Source organism: Pristis pectinata, chromosome 26 (assembly GCF_009764475.1).
Source record: "Pristis pectinata isolate sPriPec2 chromosome 26, sPriPec2.1.pri, whole genome shotgun sequence".
Classification (NCBI taxonomy): domain Eukaryota; kingdom Metazoa; phylum Chordata; class Chondrichthyes; order Rhinopristiformes; family Pristidae; genus Pristis; species Pristis pectinata.
Genome location: NC_067430.1, coordinates 6740301 through 6760621, shown reverse-complemented (window position 1 = coordinate 6760621; position 20321 = coordinate 6740301). Strand labels below are relative to the sequence as shown.

The window sequence follows — 20321 nt, the reverse complement described above, 5'->3', positions numbered from 1 at the left end:
TGGGGAGGGAAAAATGTGAGAAGGGAGACGAGATAATGAAGAGGGAGTGAGCAAAAGCATGTATCTGTGTCTATACTTATGTGCAATGACAGAGTGTGTTTGTTGTGGCTGCAGCATGAGCAGGCATGGTGTGCGTGTGTGTGTGTGTGCGTGTGTGCCTACCTACAAACTAACTGTTTAATAATATAATTATGAGGCAGTGACAATAGCTATAGGATTTTACTTTGGCTACAGGGAGATACAGAGCAATGGCAGATGGAATTTAGTCCTGACAAATGCAAGGTGATGCACTGTAGGAAGAGTAATAAAGGTTGGACATTCACAGTGAATGGTAGGGCCTTAAGGAATATTGAGGAACAGAGGGACTTGGTACGCAAGTCTAAGGATCCCTGAAGGTGGCAGTACAAGTAGATGAGGTGGTGAAGAAGACAATATGCCTTCATGAGCCAGGGACAGAAAGAAAGATCATGATACGACTTTATTAAACATTGATCAGACCACAGCTGGAATACTGTGCACAGTCCTGGTCATCACACCATAGGAAGGATGAGTTTGTCCTGTAGACGGTGCAGAGGAGATTCACCAGGATGTTATAGTCAAAGACTCCATCTAAATACCATTTACAGCACTTAGTCCAAGCCTACTCTGCCTTGGTGACTCAAGTGCTCGTCCAGATACTTCTTAAATTTGTGAGAGTATCTGCCACCATCGCCTTCTCAGGCAGCAAGTTCTAAGTTCCAATTGCCTCTCATAATGTTGTATACTTCTATCAAAAGCCCCCTCAGCCTCCTCCCCTCCAAGGGAAACACACTCAGTATACCCAGTCTCTCCTTGTAACTGAAGTGCTCAAAACGTAACATCTGGGTGAAGAGAGAGACACACACACGAGACTGGAATTGTGAGCAAATAACAAATTGCTGGGGGGAATAACTCAGTGGGTCAGGCAGCATCTTTGAGGTAAAGGAATGGTCAATGTTTCGGGACCCTGCAATAGGATTGAGAATATAGAGGGAAGGTAGCCAACTCACAGAAGTGAGAGGGAGGGGTGGTATAGAGACTGGAGGGTGATTGGTGGAACTAGATGAGTGGGGGATGATGGGCAGATGGTAGCAGGTGGGGAAGGGGGTAGGAAAGGTGAACCAATCGAGAAGAAACCCAGGTGGATATGTGTGTGGGTGATAGGCGAGCGTAATGTGTCTTGGTAGAGTCATAGAGTTACGCAGCATGGGAACAGGCTCTTCAGCCCAACTCGTTCATGGCAACCAAGATGCCTACCTGAGCAAGTCCTATCTACCTGTGTGGAGGTGGGGTTGGACGGTTGGAAAACTCAATGTTCATACCATTGGGCTGGAGGCTCCCCAAGCAGAACATGAGGTGTTGTTCTTCTAACTTGCGTTTGGCCTCAGTAGGGAACTAGGTCTCCTAGGCCAAGGACGGACAGGTCAGGGTGGGAATGGGAAGGGGAGTTGAAGTGACATACAACCGGAAGCTCAAGATGGCCACTGTGGACAGAGCGCAAGCACCCCGCAAAACTGTCACCCAGTTTGGTCTATGCTTGGTCTTGCCGATGTAGAGGAGGCCACATGGAGAGCACCGGATGCAATAGACTAGGTTGGAGGGGGTGCACGTGAATCTCTGCCTCAGCCGGAAGGGTTGTTTAGGTCCCCGGATGGTGGTGATCAAGAAAGTGATGTGACAAATGTTGCACCTACTATGGTTGCAGGGGAAAGTGCCAGGGGATGGGGAAGGATGTGTGTACCGGGGAGTCACAGAGAGAGCGGACCATGTGGAAAGCAGGAAGGGGGGAGAGGGAAAGATTTGACTGATGGTAGGATCACATTGGAGCTGGCAGAAATGGCAAAAGATATGGAGGCTGGTGGGGTGAACGATGAGGACCAAGGAAACTCTGTTGTGGCTTGTGTGGGAAGAGGTGGGATGGGGGGGTGGGGGAGAGGGTGGTGGAGTTAGAGCAGATGTGCAGGGAATGGAGGGAATGTGTTTGAGACTCCCATCAACTATGGTAGAGCGGAAACCATGGTTCTGGAAGGAAGACAGTTCAGACATCCTGGAGCAGAAAGCCTCATCTTGAGAACAGGTGTCGGCAGAGATGGAGAAACAGAGAGAAAGGGAGACGGGGTGGGAGGAGGTGTAGCTGAGGTAGCTGTGTGAGTCCATGGGGTTATGATAGACATCGGTGGATAATGCATCTCTTGAGATGGAGACAGAGAGATCTAGGGAAGTGTCAGAAATGATCCAGGTCAATTTGAGAGCAGGGTGGAACTTGGTGGCAAAGGTGAGAAAATTGTTGAGTTCCTCATGAGTGCAGGAAGCAGCACTGATATAGTCAGAGAGATCTAGGGAAGTGTCAGAAATGATCCAGGTCAATTTGAGAGCAGGGTGGAACTTGGTGGCAAAGGTGAGAAAATTGATGAGTTCCTCATGAGAGCAGGAAGCAGCACTGATATAGTCGTCAATGCGGCAGAGAAAGAGTTGGGGGGGAGGTGCCAGAGCATATTGGGTACAAGGACTGTCCCATACAGCCATCAAAAAGACAGGTGAGACTGACGCCCATGTGAGTGCCCATGGCTACACCTTTGATCTGTAGCAAGTGGGAGGAATCAAAAGGGAAGTTGTTGAAGCCAAGAACAATTTTTTCCAAATGGATGAGGGTGTTTGTGGTGGGAACTAATTGGGCCTTTGTTCCAGAAAGAAGTGGAAAGCCCTTGGACTTTCCTGATGGGGAAGGGAGGTGTACAGAGACTGGATATCCATGGTAAAGATGAGGTGTTTGAGACCAGGGAATTGGAAGGCAGGGGGCATAAGTGGTGTCCTGAATCTCGCGGGAAGGGACTGGACAAGGGAAGACAGGATAGAGTCAAAGTAGGAAGAGACAAGTTCGGTGGGGCAAAACAAGCAGAGACATTGGGTCTTGTACGGCAGTCCTGTTTGTGAATCTTGAGTAAGAGATAGAAGCTGGCAGTGTAGGTGGTTGGGAACTATCAGGTTGGAGGATGTAGAGGGGGATCTCCTGGTGTGATGAGATCTGTAATGGTCTGAGGGACAGTGGCCCGGTGTGCATTCACGGGGTCATGGTTCAGGGCAAGGTGTGAGATGATGTCTGAGAGCTGACATCTGGCCTCTGCAAGGTAGTGGACTGTACACCAGACCATAACGTCACCGCATGGATAGGGTAGATAGAATATTTTTCCCCTTAGCAGAAGTATCCAAAGCAAGAGGGCATAAGTTTAGGGTAAGGGGAAAGTGGCTTAGTGGGGATCTGAGGAAGAACTTTTGCATGCTGAGGATGGTTGGAATCTGGAACTTGAAGAAGAATCCAGATGAGCGCTTTATCACCAACACATGGAAGGATACACACCAAGTGCTAGTAAATAGGATTGGTATTGCTGGATACGTGATGGTTGGCATGGACATGATGGGTGAAGGGCCTATTTCTGTGCTCTATGATTCTATGACTCTCTAAATAAGGAGGCCATTCAGCCCATTGAGTCTGTACAGGCACAACTTAAGACAACAACAGACAAAGCGCAGAAGGAAGGAGGGGCTGGTCCAGATGAAGCGTCTCGACCTGAAACTTCAACTGTCCACTTCCCTCCATAGTTGCTGCCTGACCCGTTGAATTCCTCCAGCGCTTTGTGTGTTGCTCCAGATTCTGGCATCTGCAGTCTCTTGTGTCACAACTTATGGTAAATCTAGCTGGTCCCACTCCCTGCTCTCTCTATCACCCTGCTAGTTACTTCCTTTCAGATATTCATCCACTTCCATTTTGAAGACTATAATTGAATCTGCCCTCAGTATTCCTCCTGGCAACTCACCACTCACTATATGAAACAAATGGGAACAGTTTCTCTTTCTCTTGTCTGTACCCTTCATGATTTTAAATATCGTTTGTCAGATCTCCTCACAATCCCCTCTCTTCGAAGGAGAACAACCCCAGCTGCTCCAGTCTATCCACATAACTGAGTGCCCTTATCCCAGGAATTATCTTCTGCTCCCCCTCCAAAGGCTTCACATCTATTCAGGAGTCAACTCAACACTCCAGCTACAGCCTGACCAGTGTTCCATTAAACATCAGCAGAAAATACTCAACAAGTCAGGCAGGTAGTTTGAACAAAGTGTCTTTAGCCTGAAACGTTAAACCTGTTTCTCTCTCCACAGATGCTGTCTGACCTGCTAACATTTCAGTATTTTCTGTTTATATTTGAGATTTCCAGCATCTGCAGTTTTTAGCTCATCAATCAATGTTTTATAAGGATTCACTCTATCTTTGTTTATAAAGCTCCTATCTACATTTTAACTCCTTTCTCAACATGTCCGATCTTTTTCAATGAAATTTGCACATCTACCCCCAGATCCCTCCCTTATCTCTTATTTAGAATCATCCTGTCTAGTTTACATTGCTGTTTCGCTTTCTCAAATTAACACTTCACATTTCTCAGCATTAAGTGTTATCTGTCATCCGTTAAGCCATTCCACATCTATCAACATCTCCTCCAAGACCATTACTATTCTTCTGACAGTTAACTAAGCCTCCAAGTTTTGTGTCACCTACAAGTTTGGTAATAGTGTCCTGCAGCAAAAAAACAGAAAGAGAAGGGCTGAGTTTTTGAAATGTTGAAACATTGCAAAATGTTGATCTTCGAAGGGACCTGAGTTTCCTTGCACCCAAGTCACTGACAGCTAACACGTGAGTGCAACGTAGGAAAATCAAACAAACGGCAGATGCTGGAAATCTGAAATAAAAGCTGAAAATGCTGGAAACACTCAGCAGGACATCTGTGGAAAGATAAACAGTGTTAATATTTCAGGACCAAGATTCTGACCAAAGGTCTCAAATCTGAAACACTAATTCTGTCTCTTTCTGTAGATGTTGCCTGACCTACTGAGCGTATCCAATGTTTTCTGTTTTTAGATCAGTGTAGCAGGCAGTTAAGACTACCTCAATACACTCTGTGCTAACTCAATGTAACTTCACTTTGTAATGAATTGACCTGTACGATCGGTATGCAAGACAAGTTTTTCACTGTACCTCGGTACAAGTGACAATAATAAACCAATAACAATATTGAAACAGGATTTGAGTACAAGTGTGAAGATATTATAAAAGGGCCTTGGTGTGATCACATCTGGAATACAGTGATCAATTTTGGTTTCTTTCCTAAAAAGGATATACTTGCTATAGAGGGAGTACAGAGAAGATTCACTGGACTGGTTCATGGATAATTGGTTGATCACATGAGGAAAGATCGAGCAGGCCAATTCTCTTGACTTTAGTTGCCCTCACTGAATCATGTAAAACTCTTAGGCAGCTTTACTGGGTACATGTGGGGAAGATGTTCCCCTTGACTGAGGGTCAGTCTCAGAATAAGGGATACAAGAATGAAATGAGGAGGAATTTCTTCACTCAAAGTTTGGTGAATCTTTAGAATTCTCTGCTGTGGAGCGCAGTGGAGGGTCAGTCACTGAGTTCATTCAAAGTAGAGATCAGCAGACTTCTGGATACTAGAAGAACCAATATCTAATATTAGAGGGCACGCATTTAAGGAAAGGAGGGAAAGTTCAAAGGGGCAAGTTTTTTCTACACAGAGAGTGGTGGGTGCCTGGAATGTGCTGCCAGGGGTGATGGTGGAGGCAGATATGACAGAGGCGTTTAAGAGGCTTTTAGATAGGCACATGAAATCTACAGAGAATAGGGGCATATGGACCACATGCAGGCAGAAGGGATGAGGTGTCATTAGTTTAATTAATTTGGTACAACATCATGGGCTAAAGGGCCTGTTCCTGTGCTGTACTGTTCTAAGTAGGAACCAAAAGATATGGGGAAGATGCAGGAAAATAGGTAGAGGTAGAACGTGTTGAGGTAGAATTTCTGCCATGTGCTTGATGAATGGCAGAGCAAGCCTGACGGGTTGAACAGCCAAATCCTCTTCTTACTTCTTTTGTTTCTTTGTACACCCAAACCCAGATAGAAACATAGAAAACCTACAGCACATACAGGCCCTTCAGCCCACAAAGTTGTGCTGAACATGTCCCTACCTTAGAAATTACTAGGCTTACCCATAGCCCTCTATTTTTCTCAGCTCCATGTCCCTATCGTATCCGCCTCCACCATCGTTGCCGGCAGCCCATTCCACGCACTCACCACTCTCTGAGTAAAAAACTTACCCCTGACATCTCCTCTGTACCTACTCCCCAACACCTTAAACCTGTGTCCTCTTGTGGCAACCATTTCAACTCTGGGAAAAAGCCTCTTACTATCCACACGATCAATGCCTCTCATCATCTTATACACCTCTATACACCCTTCAGGAACCTTGCAGCCTAATGACATGAATATTGAATTCTCCCACTTTGGGTAATCCATACCACTACCACCACCCCCCCCCCCCACCCCACCCCCCATGCTTCTTCTCTTCTTCCCTTTCCTGGCTGTTTTTCTCTCTCTTCTTACCTTTGACCCATCCCCCGGTGAATCTGCTCTCTCCTCCTCCCCCGCACCTGCCTACCACTATCTCTGACCTGCATCTACCTACCACCACCCTGTGCCCACCCCGCCTCCCCGCTTTTGTCCACCTATCACTGTTCTGCTTTCCCCTCCTATATATCGGGCTTCCCCTTTCCCTATCTTCAGTCTTGAAGAAGGGTCCTGACCTGAAACGTTGACCGCCTGCTTTTCTCCACGGATGCTGCCTGGCCTGCTGAGTTCCTCCAGCATCGTCGTGTTTTCCATCACTACTCTCTGTCTCCAATTATTGAGGCAATTTTAGAGCTATTGCTGCAACAGATCTTTTCATTCCATGACCTTTGGCACCTTTTGGAAGTACATAGACACCTCATCAACCAGGTTTCCCTCATTGACTTCACTGTTTCTTCATCAAAAAGCTCATTCACATTGGTTCGGCTTGATTTACCTTCAACAAATCCCTGTCAGCTTTACCTATTTGATCCACACTTGTCTAACTGACCACAAATTCTGTCTCTGATTATTGTTTTGAGAACTTACCCTGCCACTGAGGTTAAACTACCTGGATCTTCTTGTACACCCTTTTTTAAGCAATATTAGCAAATTTTCTCAGGCACCACCCTGAATCTACAGAATGTTGGAAACACAGTTGAAAATGTGGCGGAGAAATCCCCCCACGATGAGCAATGTAACAATGAACAGATCTCATGTCTGTCAATGTTCAGTCAGTCCCCCACTGAACTGTACATGGACACCCGTGATGGAGCCCAGTCCTGGGATTCCCTGGCATTACACCAGCAATCCACCTCTCTAATCCGATGCCAGTCACATCCGGCATAGGATCAGGGACTCAAATTCCTTGGATGGGGATTTCCAGCCTTTTTTCCTGAAGGAAAGGTATTTATTTTGGACACAGCATTCGATATTTTAGGTTTGGCTTTGCAGACTAATGTATTTTAGTGTCTTTGCTCATTAAAATTTGTTACTGATTTTCTTTTAATTATTTTGGACAATTTTAATAGTTTGTGCACGTTTCTGAATTTCATGTAAAAACCGATTTGCAGCGCAGGATTCTGACAGAAGACAAGGTTTCAGCCTCCTGTCAAAGAATGTCAGTGTGCTCCAGGGTGGGGCCTTGTCAATTCACCACCTGTGGGCTGATAAGATCTGGCTGTGTCTCCCACGGGGAGAACATCTGGCACAGGCCGTGGCTGATTCACCTTGTTCTTTGAGTCATACAGCAGGGAAACAGGCCCTTTGGCCCAACTGATCCATGCCGACCAAGTTGCCCATCTAAGCTAGTCCCATTTGCCAGTGTTTGGCCCATAACCTACTAAACCTTTCCTATCCATGTACCTGTCCAAGCGTCAGATAGAAGTTGTTATTGTACCTGCCTCAGCCAATTCCTCTGGCAGCTCACTGCACATAGGTACCACACTTTACGTAAATAAGTTGTCCCTCAAGTTCCTATTAAATCATTCTCCTCTCACCTTAAACCTATGCCCCCTAACTCTTGATTCCCCAACCCTGGGAAAAAGACTGAGTGCATTCACCCTATCTATGACCCTCATGATTTTATACACCTCTTTTGGATCACCTCTCAGTCTCCTGCACTCCAAGGAATAAAGTCCCAGCCTGTCCAATCTCTCCTTATAACTCAGTCCCTCAAGTCCTGGCGACATCCTTGTAAATCTTTTCCACACTTTTTCCAATTTAATAACATCTTTCCTATGGCAGGGCGACCAAAACAGAACACAGTACTCCAAGTGTGGCCTCACCAGCGTCCTGTACAACTGCACCATGACCTCCCAACTTTTATACTCACTGCCCTGATTGATGAAGGCCAGTGTGCCAAAAACCTTCTTCACCACTCTGCCTAATTGTGACTCCTCTTTCAGCGAACCATGTACTTGAACTCCAAGTTCCCTCTGTTCTACAACACTCTCCAGGGCCCTGCTGTTCACTGTGAAAGCTCCACCTGGATTTGACTTTGCAAACTGCAACACCTCACACTTATCTGAATTAAACTCCATTTGCCATTCCTTGGCCCTCTTACTCAGCTGATCAAGATCTCCCTGTAATTTTTTATAACCTTCTTCAAAGAAGGATGAGGGACAAATACAAGCCTGGAGATCAGGGAAAATTCCCCTGCTCTTCTTCAAACTATCGGAATTTTTATGTCCATCTAAGGGAGGAGATGTGGCCTTGGTCTGCTCACCGTGTCCCAAAGGTGACACCTCCAGCATTGTGAGTCTCTAGGAGTGCTACATTCCCTTAGTTTTATACTGAAGAAGTCCCCTAGGTTAATGGAGAAACAAGAGACTGCAGATGCTGGAATCTTGACCAAATACAAAATACTGGAGGAATTCAGCAGGTCAGGCAGCATCTGTGGAGGGAAATAGGCAGGCAATGTTTTCGGTTAAGATCCTTCATGCTTGAGTTGCTTGAACCTACAGTCCTCTGACTCGGTGGTAAGGGTGCTATTAATTGAACCGCAGCTAACATTTGAATGGCATTCATCATTGGAACAGTGAGATAACATTAATAGAAAGTCAGAGTAGGGGAAATGTTCTGAGCAGGTAGTAACCTAGCTACACATCAAAGGAGGGTCTACCCCATTCAAAGCTAAGGGTCCATTCCATTCAGCACTGTTGTGGATCTGGATGAACAGGTGATCTCTTTCATTATCCCCAGTACCCCTTGGTCTCTCACAGGTTCTGCTATCCTCCCAGATTTATCATCCAGCCTCTCCTCCTTCCCTTCCCCCTCCCACCCTCACCATGCTACCACCACCCCCCAGCTCTGCTGGTGGTCTGCTGCCTCCTCCCTGCACTCACTCTCAAGGCCCACCCCTACAATTGGTTGGCTCTGACCACTCACTCGCAGTTTTTGTGGCCGCCCACCGGTACAGGCACAGGAGACAGCAGTGGGCAATTTAACTGAAGTTTAATAAACATGGCCTTTATATTTACCCATGGTACAACCACCCAAGTGTTTGATTCACTTCTGTCACCAGAGGTTGGAACTACCCAATAACAGAGCCCCAAAGACCACCAATCGGCTCAGTCCTTTGAAACAACTCCCGAATCAGTCCCACTCCTCTGTATTTCCTCAATGTCCTGCACATATTGTCCTACACACCTTTCCTTCTCTGCCTCACGGGGGACCAGGAGGTTCTGAGTATAATGACCACTTTAAGGGAGATTTGTTCAGATAGTTTACATCTGAGCATTCATTTGATCTGACTGAGGAACTTATCATTGATGTGGGAATGAATTAGTAATGAACAACATGTGATCTCTCAGTCTACGGTAAATTCTTAAATCCCTGGTAAATACCTCAGTCTTGTGATCAAAGCTTTTAACAAGAGACAGTGAACATCAAAGCTCATGCCCACTTGAAAATGAAACATTTTAGAAATGAGTTTCTCATAAACTTAACAATAATCCATTAATCTTGTGTTACGCTATATAAAAGAACTGATCAGTTCTAGTGGTGACGGTACCTCCTGTCTCTCCGATGCGGGAGGGCCGGGCTGTGTTGGTCAGCTCCCACTTAAGGCTTGGCTCTGTTGTGCTGAGCAGAGCTGGGTCTGGCACCACTATCTTATGGCTCCTGAGTGAGGCTGTAGTGGTTTGCATAGTGGTGGTAGTGGTGCTGGCTGTGGTGGTGGTTGTAGTTCTGGCAGTTGTAGTTCTGGTGGAGGACAACAAGGTCAACATTGTAGTGGAAAGACTTGCTGGAGTTGAAAACATGTTGAATTCTGTGAGCTCCTCTTTTGTGGGACCCCATTCAATAGCACAAGGCATCACAGTCGCTATTCCTTCACTGTCATAGGAAGTGCATTTGGGTTTTTCAAAATTATCAAATGCAAAGTTATCACTCTGCCTTCTCGCCCTTTTCAAAGAGATTAATTTTACCGAATCCCTGGTCTCCACGGAGACTGGAGGGTCCAATTTGTGAGACACAGATTGTTTGGACTGACAGTTAATGCACAGGCTACCTGTCAATGTCTTGTGTTTGTGAATCCCTGTTGGCTTGTTTGGGATTTGTCTTCCAGGATGAGTCTCAGGCCAAAACATTCTGTGCCACCAAGATTTTGAAATTCTCCCGTGGCGACTGCTTTTGTACTCCCAAAGAGGATCGGTGGCAGGTCTGTGTCGCGGCGATGGGTGCAGCGACCCTGAAGATTGACTGAGAACCTGACCCCGGATCTTTGATTCACAAGAAGAAAAATCCATGACTAGGTGAAAGACAGCGAGGAGTATCCAGGCGTGGCACCCAGCAGCTCGTCCAAATCTACTGACAGGCATTGGGCTGGAAAGAGAATAGAGCACAATAGTCAGTCCAATGAATGTTATGCAAATAAGATGACATTTTTCAAGAGATCTTTATCATAACCTGTAAAAATGAATTGTCCTGCACCTAGTTCCAGACACTAATTGCAACACCATGACTGAGTGCTTCAGACAGAACAACTTGTACCCCACATCTGAAGTCGGAGGCATTAAATTGTCCTTTGCCACACCAGCTAAATGCACAATGCTGTGCTCTGCTACCAAAATTCAGTTCCTTCAATCCAATAATAGCCATGTGACTGAAGACAAATTTCCTCTTCACTGTATCCTCATCAGATTTAAATCTACTTATTAATGCTCAGCATCCTAGAGCCCTCTCTCCTCAGCCCCTCCCGCCTATGGCTCTGTGAACCTGAGGATGTTTGCTGACTGCCAGCCTTTCATCTATTGTCGCCTGTTTTGAAGGTGACCTGCACGAAAGCTCCTCACTTGAGTTTCAATTTATCAGAGAAAGAAGTGCTTTCACTGCAGCCACCTACTCCAGAATTAAACCAGAAATGTTCCCTTAGCAACTATACCTCCACCAATCAACAGAAACCACAAAGCAATTAAGCAGTCCCTGTGGTCACAACCTGAAGATATCTCATTAGGTGAGTTAATGTCCTCTATAATATCATGGCATCCCCATGCCAAACTTCATCTTCATCCACTTTCTGAAACTTAGGAGGGATTTTTGCATAGAAAATTATTCCCCATTGCTAGGACTGAACACAATACACTGTAGTATCAGCACATTGTTCTCTGCTTCCTGAATTCATTTCATTGACGTTAGAAGAATAAACTTTGAAGCCAGAGTATAATGCACAGCTGCTCCTGTGTAGCACATTAACACTGCTGACTTGGGATGAACTTCCAGACTAATTTTCCTGTATTTTGTCATACAGGCAACACCTGTGTTACGGGAGGGGGAGAGGGAGGAGGGGTGGCATTCCTAGAAAGCGGTCTATATTGCAATTTTCCGTAATGCCAAGCCATTATCTGTGCATGCGTCAAGAAATGTGAGTTGAAAAAAAAACATTTTATGTTTATTTACTTTTTAATCCACATAAATGCTGTGAGAGCGAATATCATTCTGTGTCTCAAAATTGTGGGTAGTGATTTGTAAATTCTGTAAGGATGAGTTTCCATAACCTGAACGGCTGTAACCTTTGAGATTGTCTGTAAGCAGATGTAAAATTTGTCAGACAACATTACACACTATACAGACACAGGGAGCTCTAACATTTTCTACCTTTCTCCTTTCCTCATACAACTATCTCATGTAGCAAGTTCCCAGTTTGTACCTTCCAATGTTTAGACATTTTGAGGGCTTCATTTGGCCTCGGCACCACCAATGTAATGGAGAGCAGGATGAAACAAGCTAGTGTGCCCACTGACAGTCAAGTTATCCCTAATGGGAAAAATCCACTAGTTTGGATATTGGGCAAAGAAGCAAATGGGTTCAGTTGTGATCTCATTTGTTGGAGTTGTCTGCTGATTAATGGTCTGGACACAAATGGAAAGAATGGGCATTTGACACATATTAAAACAGCCCAAGGAAGTGAACCCCATCAGAAGGGATGGAAGAACAGGGGAGCAGTTTGAACAGAGAAACCAAACTTGATGTCTTGGCAGTGTTTGCATGATAAAGATAAGAGTGACATAACAGGAGGTGTCCTTTTATTTGTACACAGAACTGTTGGATGTTGGATTTTTGTATCCACTGTCGTTGCTCTGCTAAGGTGCTGACTCCAATCTTCCCAAAGTGCTTAAGTCTCAACTAATTCTCCTGCGTAGTAACAATATGTTACCAAATAGGATTTTCTTCGGCTGCAAACCCATTGGATAATACAGAATGTGTCTGCAGGTGCCAGGTTAAATGTCTATACTCATGGGTCTCAATCTATGCTTGGCTTTGGTGTAAGAACATAAAACAGAAGGAAGTGAAGAAGTACGCAATTTGGCCCCATTCTATGATTCAATGCCATTTTCCTATTTTAATCTCATAACCCTTTGTGCATTTAAACGGCAACAACTTCCATCATTTATGTAGCAACTTTAAAGCAAGGAAAGCACCCCATGGTGCTTCAGAAGAAGGTTATCGGGACACCAATTCATGAAAGGAGAAACTCTGGTACATGTCCTCCTCATACATACAATCAAATGTTTGGGAAACCCGGTGGGATGAATTTGCCGGCTGCTGCATGGCTGCAGACATCTTCTGCCGGGTGGGAAATAAGTTTGCAGCCAGATTTCCGACTTGAGAACTATTCAGGTTACGAACAGTTAACCGGAACAGAATAGAGAGGGATAGAACCGGAATAGGGAGGGTGTAGAGGAGATTTACAAGGATGCTGCCTGGAATGCGGAGCATGCCTTATGAAAGCAGGTTGAGGGAACTCGGCCTTTTCTCCTTGGAGAGACGGAGGATGAGGGGGGACCTGATAGAGGTGTATAAGATGATGAGAGGTATTGATAGGGTAGGTAGTCAGAGGGTTTTCCCCAGGGCTGAATTGGTGGCCACAAGAGGACATAGGTTTAAGGTGCTGGGGAGCAGATATAGAGGAGATGTCAGGGGTAAGTTTTTTACTCAGAGAGCGGTGAGTGCGTGGAATGGGCTGCCGGAAACGGTGGTGGAGGCGGATACGATAGGGTCTTTCAAGAGACTGTTGGATAGCTACATGGAGCTGAGTAAAATAGAGGCCTATGGGTAAGCCTAGTAATTTCTAGGGTAGGGACATGATCGGCACAGCTTTGTGGGCTGAAGGGCCTGAATTGTGCTGTAGTTTTTCTATGTTTCTATCTATTCATCTCGATCTAAGACTTCCCCAGTCAGCCTGAATTGCAGAGGTGTGTACAGAACAACATGCCTGCTCAGAGCTGTCCCTCTACCTTGTGATTAATGTTACTGTAGCCTCGGAAAGTTACTTTGTTGAACAATGATATACGTTTTTCAGTCTGAGGTTACTGAAGTTACGTGCTATCCTCAATGTAATTCCCCATGATTGGTATCATCTGTATTTTGATGGATAACAATTCTCTCCTCTGAATCAGAAGGCTGTCAGTTCAAATTCACTCCCAGCATATAATCAGGGTGCTATGATTTGGATGAGATGTTAAACTGAAGTTCCATCTGTCCTCTTGAATGATGTAAAAGATTTTATCCTGCTACTTCAAAGAGAAGCCGGGGAGTTCTCCCTTGAACAAACACCATCATGTTCTAGGGGATTGTTGTATGAAAATTAGCTCTCTCATTTCTACACAGCAAATACACTTCTGTAAGGCACAGTGGAATTCTCTGACCTAATGAAAGGTGCTATTTTAATGCATGCTTTTCTAAGTTAAAGCTAACTTCAGTCTATCAATGAATTTAACCCCTTAAATTATAGAAAATTGTGAGGCTGGTATAAATTATGGTCTGAATTCCTATTTGGCTCAACTACTGACTTCTTCATCTATTGTGGGACAGGGCCAGGAAGGGCAAGAAGGTGTCAGTAAGGGTTTCAACATCTGGTCTATTCTGCTCTGGTTGGCCTTAAGTCCAACAGAGAGAAAGTTACAATTGGGCTTCACGCTTCTGCAGAGAAGGAAATAGAAAATAGAACATAGAACATAGAAAATTACAGCACAGTACAAGTCCTTTGGCCCACAATGTTGTGCTGACATTTTATCCTGCTCTAAAATCTATCTAACCCTTCCCTCCCACATAGCTTCCCAGTTCTCTATCATTCATGTGTCTACCTAAGGGTCTCTTAAATGTCCTTAATGTATCTGCCCCCACAACCTCTGCTGGCAGTGTGTTCCACGCACCCACCACTGTCTGTGTAAAAAACTTACCCCTGATATCCCCCTTATATCTTCCTCCAATCACCTTAAAATTATGTCCCCTCATGTTAGCCATTGTCGCCCTGGGAAAAAATCTCTGACTGTCCACTCGATCTATGCCTCTTATCATCTTGTGCACCTCTATCAAGTCACCTCTCATCCTCCTTCTCTCCAAAGAGAAAAGCCCAAGCTCACTCAAACTATCCTCATAAGACATGCTCTCCAATCCAGGCAGCATCCTGGTAAATCTCCTCTGCACCCTCCCTATTCCGTCCTTCCTATAATGAGGCGACCAGAACTGAACGCAATACTCCAAGTGTGGCCTAACTAGAGTTCTATAGAGTTCAATCAGGATTCTCAGTCTTCATTCAGAGACTGAACATCATCACCACATATAAAGCACCTAGAGACATGCTGACACAGACCCTTCAGCCCACTGAATTCCTGTCAACCATCACACACCTGTTTACATTAATCCTATTTTTTGTATTCTCCCCAAATTTCTATCAATTCTCCCCAAATTCTACCACTCACCTACACACCAGGAGGCAGTTTACTGTGGCAGATTTACATACCATCCCACTCATCTTTAGGATGCAGGAGGAAACCAGTTTTTGTAAGGCAAGTTTCTACTTTACATAGAATGTGCAAACCCCACATACATACTGCACCGGAGGTCGGGATCGAACCCAGGACCCTGGAGCTGTGAGGCAGCGCCTCTACCCACTGCGCCCCTGTGCAGCCCACTTGGTAGATGCTGCTTTCAGCATTTAGCAAGTCTTTGCTTACGAGGTTGATAAATGATGGGCATTACATTTGCAAATTTTAGTATTTGTTTCCCCTCCCCCTTCTCTTCCTGCAAGAATCACCTGATTGCAACCAGCAGTGGGAACTAAAGCAAAGGCAGAGATATTACACATTCAGTTCTGGAGGATTTGAATATTACAAACATGTCTGTCCCCTACAAGACTGCCTGGACCCATACTTCAGTCTCCATTCACTAATCTGCTCACTAAACATTGCACAATCTGATCAAATGTGGCTTGAGTCAGTTATAAAACATAAAGAGAAATGTTGCACTACATGCAATATAAAGTATTGGATCAAAAACATGAAATGAGTCATCACACAGCATCTAGTATCGTCTAAATCATGGAATGAATCATCACACCACTACAAGTGTAGGACACCAAACATGAAACAGATCAACAGAGTCCATCAGAAGATACATTTACAGATTCAACATTCCCAGAAAAGAGTGGCACCTATAAGCAGTGGTGTTAATGGTCCTACTGCAACAATAGGCACTTTATTGTTTCCTGACTATGTATCCAACCCATTACAGGCAGACAAGCCAATCTAGTATCTTTTGAAAGACTTGATGCTACATCAAGTGATGTCTATAAAGATGAATTTTTACCTATATTACAGACTGCAGCTTAATTTAATCCCAAGCATTATCTTATTGCTTTTAAGCACTTTATAAGTAGTAGATCTTGAACCCCTTTGAGTCTGTTCCATCAATCAATAAGATCATCGCTGATCCTTAATCACTAAGGTATTTTGTGTTAGATTCCAATGTCACTTGATTTGCTTAAAATCTAAAAGTGTATTGATCTCTGCCATGAATAAATTCATTGACTGAGCATTCACAGCTGTCTGAGATAGAGAAGTCCAAAGATCTTTGGATAAAGAAATGGCTTCTTATTTTAGTCCTAAATGTCTTTGTCCAAAGACAGTCTGTTGCCTAGGTCCAGAATTTTTATCAAGGAGAAACAGCATCTATCCTGAAAATCATATACAGTATACCTCAGTGCGATCACCTCTCAGTCTTCTGAACTCAGTCTAATTCAATAGCCCCTGAAATGACAACCCTTTCTTTTCAGGCATCAATCTTCTCATAATCCATTACTGCCAGTAGTTTTGAAACTTAAAACACTATATTCCTTTTCTTGCTATGAGCTTAACATGGCAGACTCTTCTGATAAGGACACTACTGGAATCCAAACAATATGCATATATCTGGGATTTGCCCAGAAAAGTTGACACTTTCTACAAATGCATACCGCTGTCTGATTTACTGAAAGTAAATCCAATAAAACAAATTATATGGATGATAACATAATAATTATAGGCATAAAATAAGTGACCATTATTGGTACAGGCAGTAAAAAAATATGCTTAAATCAATCTGATGATCTACTATTAGAATTCATATATAGTTACCTTTCAGGCCAAAACCCATAATCACAATACATTCAAGATAAATGTCATTAAATGACAGTGTTCCCACACCATTCCTGTTTTGTACTGCACGAAGATTATGGAAGATTTGCATTGTTGGTGATGGTTGGGTTATGTAACAGCTTCATAGAGAGATACTTTTTTGTAGTCTCTCTACAACTGGATGCAAGCAAATATTTTAATCTATATTTTAACCTCTCATGCTAATTGTCATAAAACCAACTCCAAGTTCCTTCTGCCCATCACACCTTTGCTCTGTGTGCCAATTTTGCAGCCAAAGCAGGCCAACGCAGTAGAAGGTGGGCAGAATAGGCAAAATGGTTTTGACAAAGACTTTTTAGCTGCATTGATTGTATGGGAACACCATGATGGGATACAGAGAATGGATAATGAGATTGCAAAACCCATGGGTTGAAATAGAAAGAAAAGGCAAAGAAGAGAGTAGGAAAAAAAAGCTTTTAAGTTATTTATTTGTTCACATGGCAGGCACGGTAGTGTAGCAGTTAGCATGACACTATTACATCGCCAGCGACCCAGGTTCAATTCCGGCCACAGTATGTAAGGAGTTTGTATGTTCTCCCCGTGTCGGTGTGGGTTTCCTCTGGGTGCTCTGGTTTCCTCCCACATTCTAAAGATGTATGGGTGAGGAACTTGTGGACGTGCTATGTTGGCGCAGGAAGCGTGGCGACACTTGCGGGCTGCCCCCCAGAACACTCTACGCAAAAGATGCATTTCACTGTGTGTTTCGATGTAGATGTGACCAATATGGATATCTTATCTGACATGATGTGGACAACACTGGCAACCTCAGCTTTTATTGATCATCTCAATAGGAGGTAAGTTAGAGTCGAGCACATTGATATGTCCAGAGTCACAAATACTACAGTGGGTAAGGACAGCCGATTACTTTCCACATACGTCATTAGTGAACCAGATATGTGTTCACAACAATCCAACAACTTTTATTTGAATATACAGAAACTAGGTTTATTTTATATACATATTGTCACAGGGAGGTTAAATGAGATTGAATAACATCGACAAATTGGAAGAGTGGAACTCACCAGATTGGGAAACATGTGGCAGTGAATACACATGTGCCTTGGTCACTGAATATAAAAAGGTGGTGACTAATAGATCCCTGCTTCTGGAATGAAGAATGGCATTTGGCCAGATAATGTGAATGGGCATTATTTTACTTGATGAGAAAGCACGTTTATTAAAGATATTTCACGTTAGGTACTCCTGAGAGCTTATTCGGACCCCAGAAGACCTGACCTATTTTGGAATTCAGCTGTATTCAGAATAAGATAAAGTATTTGAGTATAATCATCCACAGGTATTAAAGAAGAAAAATGGAGCACCTCTCCATTGTCACTGTGGAGTTAGTTGGATCCTATCAAAGTGAAGATTATTCCATAACTAATTATTCAACGTCCTTACTTTTAGAGAACCGATTAATTTTTTCCAGTACATAAATGTAAATATGTGGCTTCTTTATCTGGCCAAATGAAAACTGTTGGGATTAGTTCAGAGAAAGATGAAAAGCTAAAAGCACAGGAAAGGTTTTAGTCTTTAATGAATAGAAGATTTAGAATATCATATATCTTTTAATTTAAAATGATTGATACTGAAAGGAAGACAGGCTGATTGACTGTGAGGGAATGAAGTACATTGAAATTTTAATCATCCTCTAATCATTTTTACATGAAGTTCCCTTTAAAAGGCTGTGGGGAATCTCGTTACTCTGCATTTTCTGCAGCTAAGGTATTCAGAGCTTGGCATGGATTATTACCTCTTCTAGCAAGAGTGCAACATAAAACAGCCCTCCGCCAGAAGGAGATAATAAATAAGTCTTTGTTAATGATTAGCCTCAGAAAAGAATTAAGAAGGTCCCTCGAAAATATGTGCAGTTCCCCAAAAATATTGTTCTAAATTAGAATCACAAAATTCTTAACTCAAAAAAATCCAGCTTCACAAAATGGGAAGTGCCATGGATGACAATAGACCAATTAAATCATCGACTTTGCCCCCTTATAACCTGAAATCTCCCAGCCTTCCACCTAACCATTGAAAATAACAAAGCTGCAGATGCTGGGAATCTGAAATAAAATCGGAAAGTGCAGGAAACACTCAGCAGTTCAGGCAGTGTCTGTGGAGAGAGATACAGTGTTAACATTTCAGGCCATGACTTGAAATAGTACCTCTGTGTTTACTGACCTGAAGGATTTACCTTGCCCCTAGCAGTCTGATCTGTTTGTGACTTGCCATTGACTAGAACGAATGCAGAGCTGTTGTCTTTGGGCATATCTAATATACCAGTTTATTTCAAATCACCAACACCACCTTGTCCTTTGCAAATGTAATGACTCTCTAATTGTGATGCCTGTGTAGATTGTTCATAAATTAGGAAGTTTTCTGAATTTAATAGCCTCTTTCAGATTTACCAAGATATTTGGGCAAATGAAAACATTCTTGGAAACTATGTGCTAGGCCTTAATGTGCTAGAGCATAAGCTTGTGAAAGAGATCACAAAAATATTATGAGTAAAATATGCTTAAACACAACAGAAATCAACCTCAGACAAATCTTCAAAAACATAAATTAATCCTTGACCAGCAAAGTTAATGAATAAAACTCTAGTATGATAGGTCACCTTTTTTTCCGGTTCCCTTGCTCCTTTCCAAAAGTGACTCATCAAGAGTGAGAACAGGACAGATAGTTCTGCTATAACGTGTGCTTCCATAATGCAGATCGGTTATAATACAATTGATGGATTGGGGAACACTGTATTACATGGGCCACATTCATTACGGTGTGATAGCAATCAGAAAAACCTGTTTAAATCTGTGCTTTGAAGGAAACTACAGCCTGTTCTGCTGTAACTGACTCTCTATAATGCAAGGTTTCTTAGGAATGTAACTATCTCGTTGTAGCAGAACTACCTGTATCATGTGAATGATCTTGTTACATTAAAAAAATTTATCATCTGTAGCCATCTGTATCCCCAGAGTATTTAATCTTCTTAGACAATTATATACAGCTCCTTTTAAGAGGAGCTAATCAGCAAAACAGTAATTGCCATGGTGGGAGCCTGCTGAAGATGCCATTCAGATGCAACCTCATTCAGATAAAAGAACAGGGAATCTGTTGTTCTGATGACCCCCTGTTGTGACATCAGTTTGAAGGAAAAATGCTGGGATCATTTGTTAATGAAGTGGTGACGTGACACTTGGAAATGAATAATAGGGATGGGAAGAGTCATCTGGATTTGGGATCCACTCATCTGGGAAGAGTCACTCTCTGTGTGAAAAAGGGGGCAGTGAGTATATGGAACCAGCTGCCAGAGGAAGTGGTAGAGACGGGTGCAGTAACAACATTTAAAAGACATTTTTAGACAGGTACATGGATAAGAAAGGTTTAGAGGGATAAGG

General features: G+C 43.4%; 1 protein-coding gene across 2 annotated transcripts in view; it reads right to left on the bottom strand.

Moving 5' to 3' along the window:
• The window catches only part of ajap1 (adherens junctions associated protein 1), a 235440-nt gene that overhangs the window by 145317 nt on the left and 69802 nt on the right, over positions 1-20321 (bottom strand). For both annotated transcript variants that reach the window (XM_052039608.1, XM_052039609.1), the window contains exon 2: positions 9987-10798. In XM_052039608.1, the coding sequence (XP_051895568.1) occupies positions 9987-10798 (812 nt within the window). The remainder of the gene's footprint in view (positions 1-9986; positions 10799-20321) is intronic.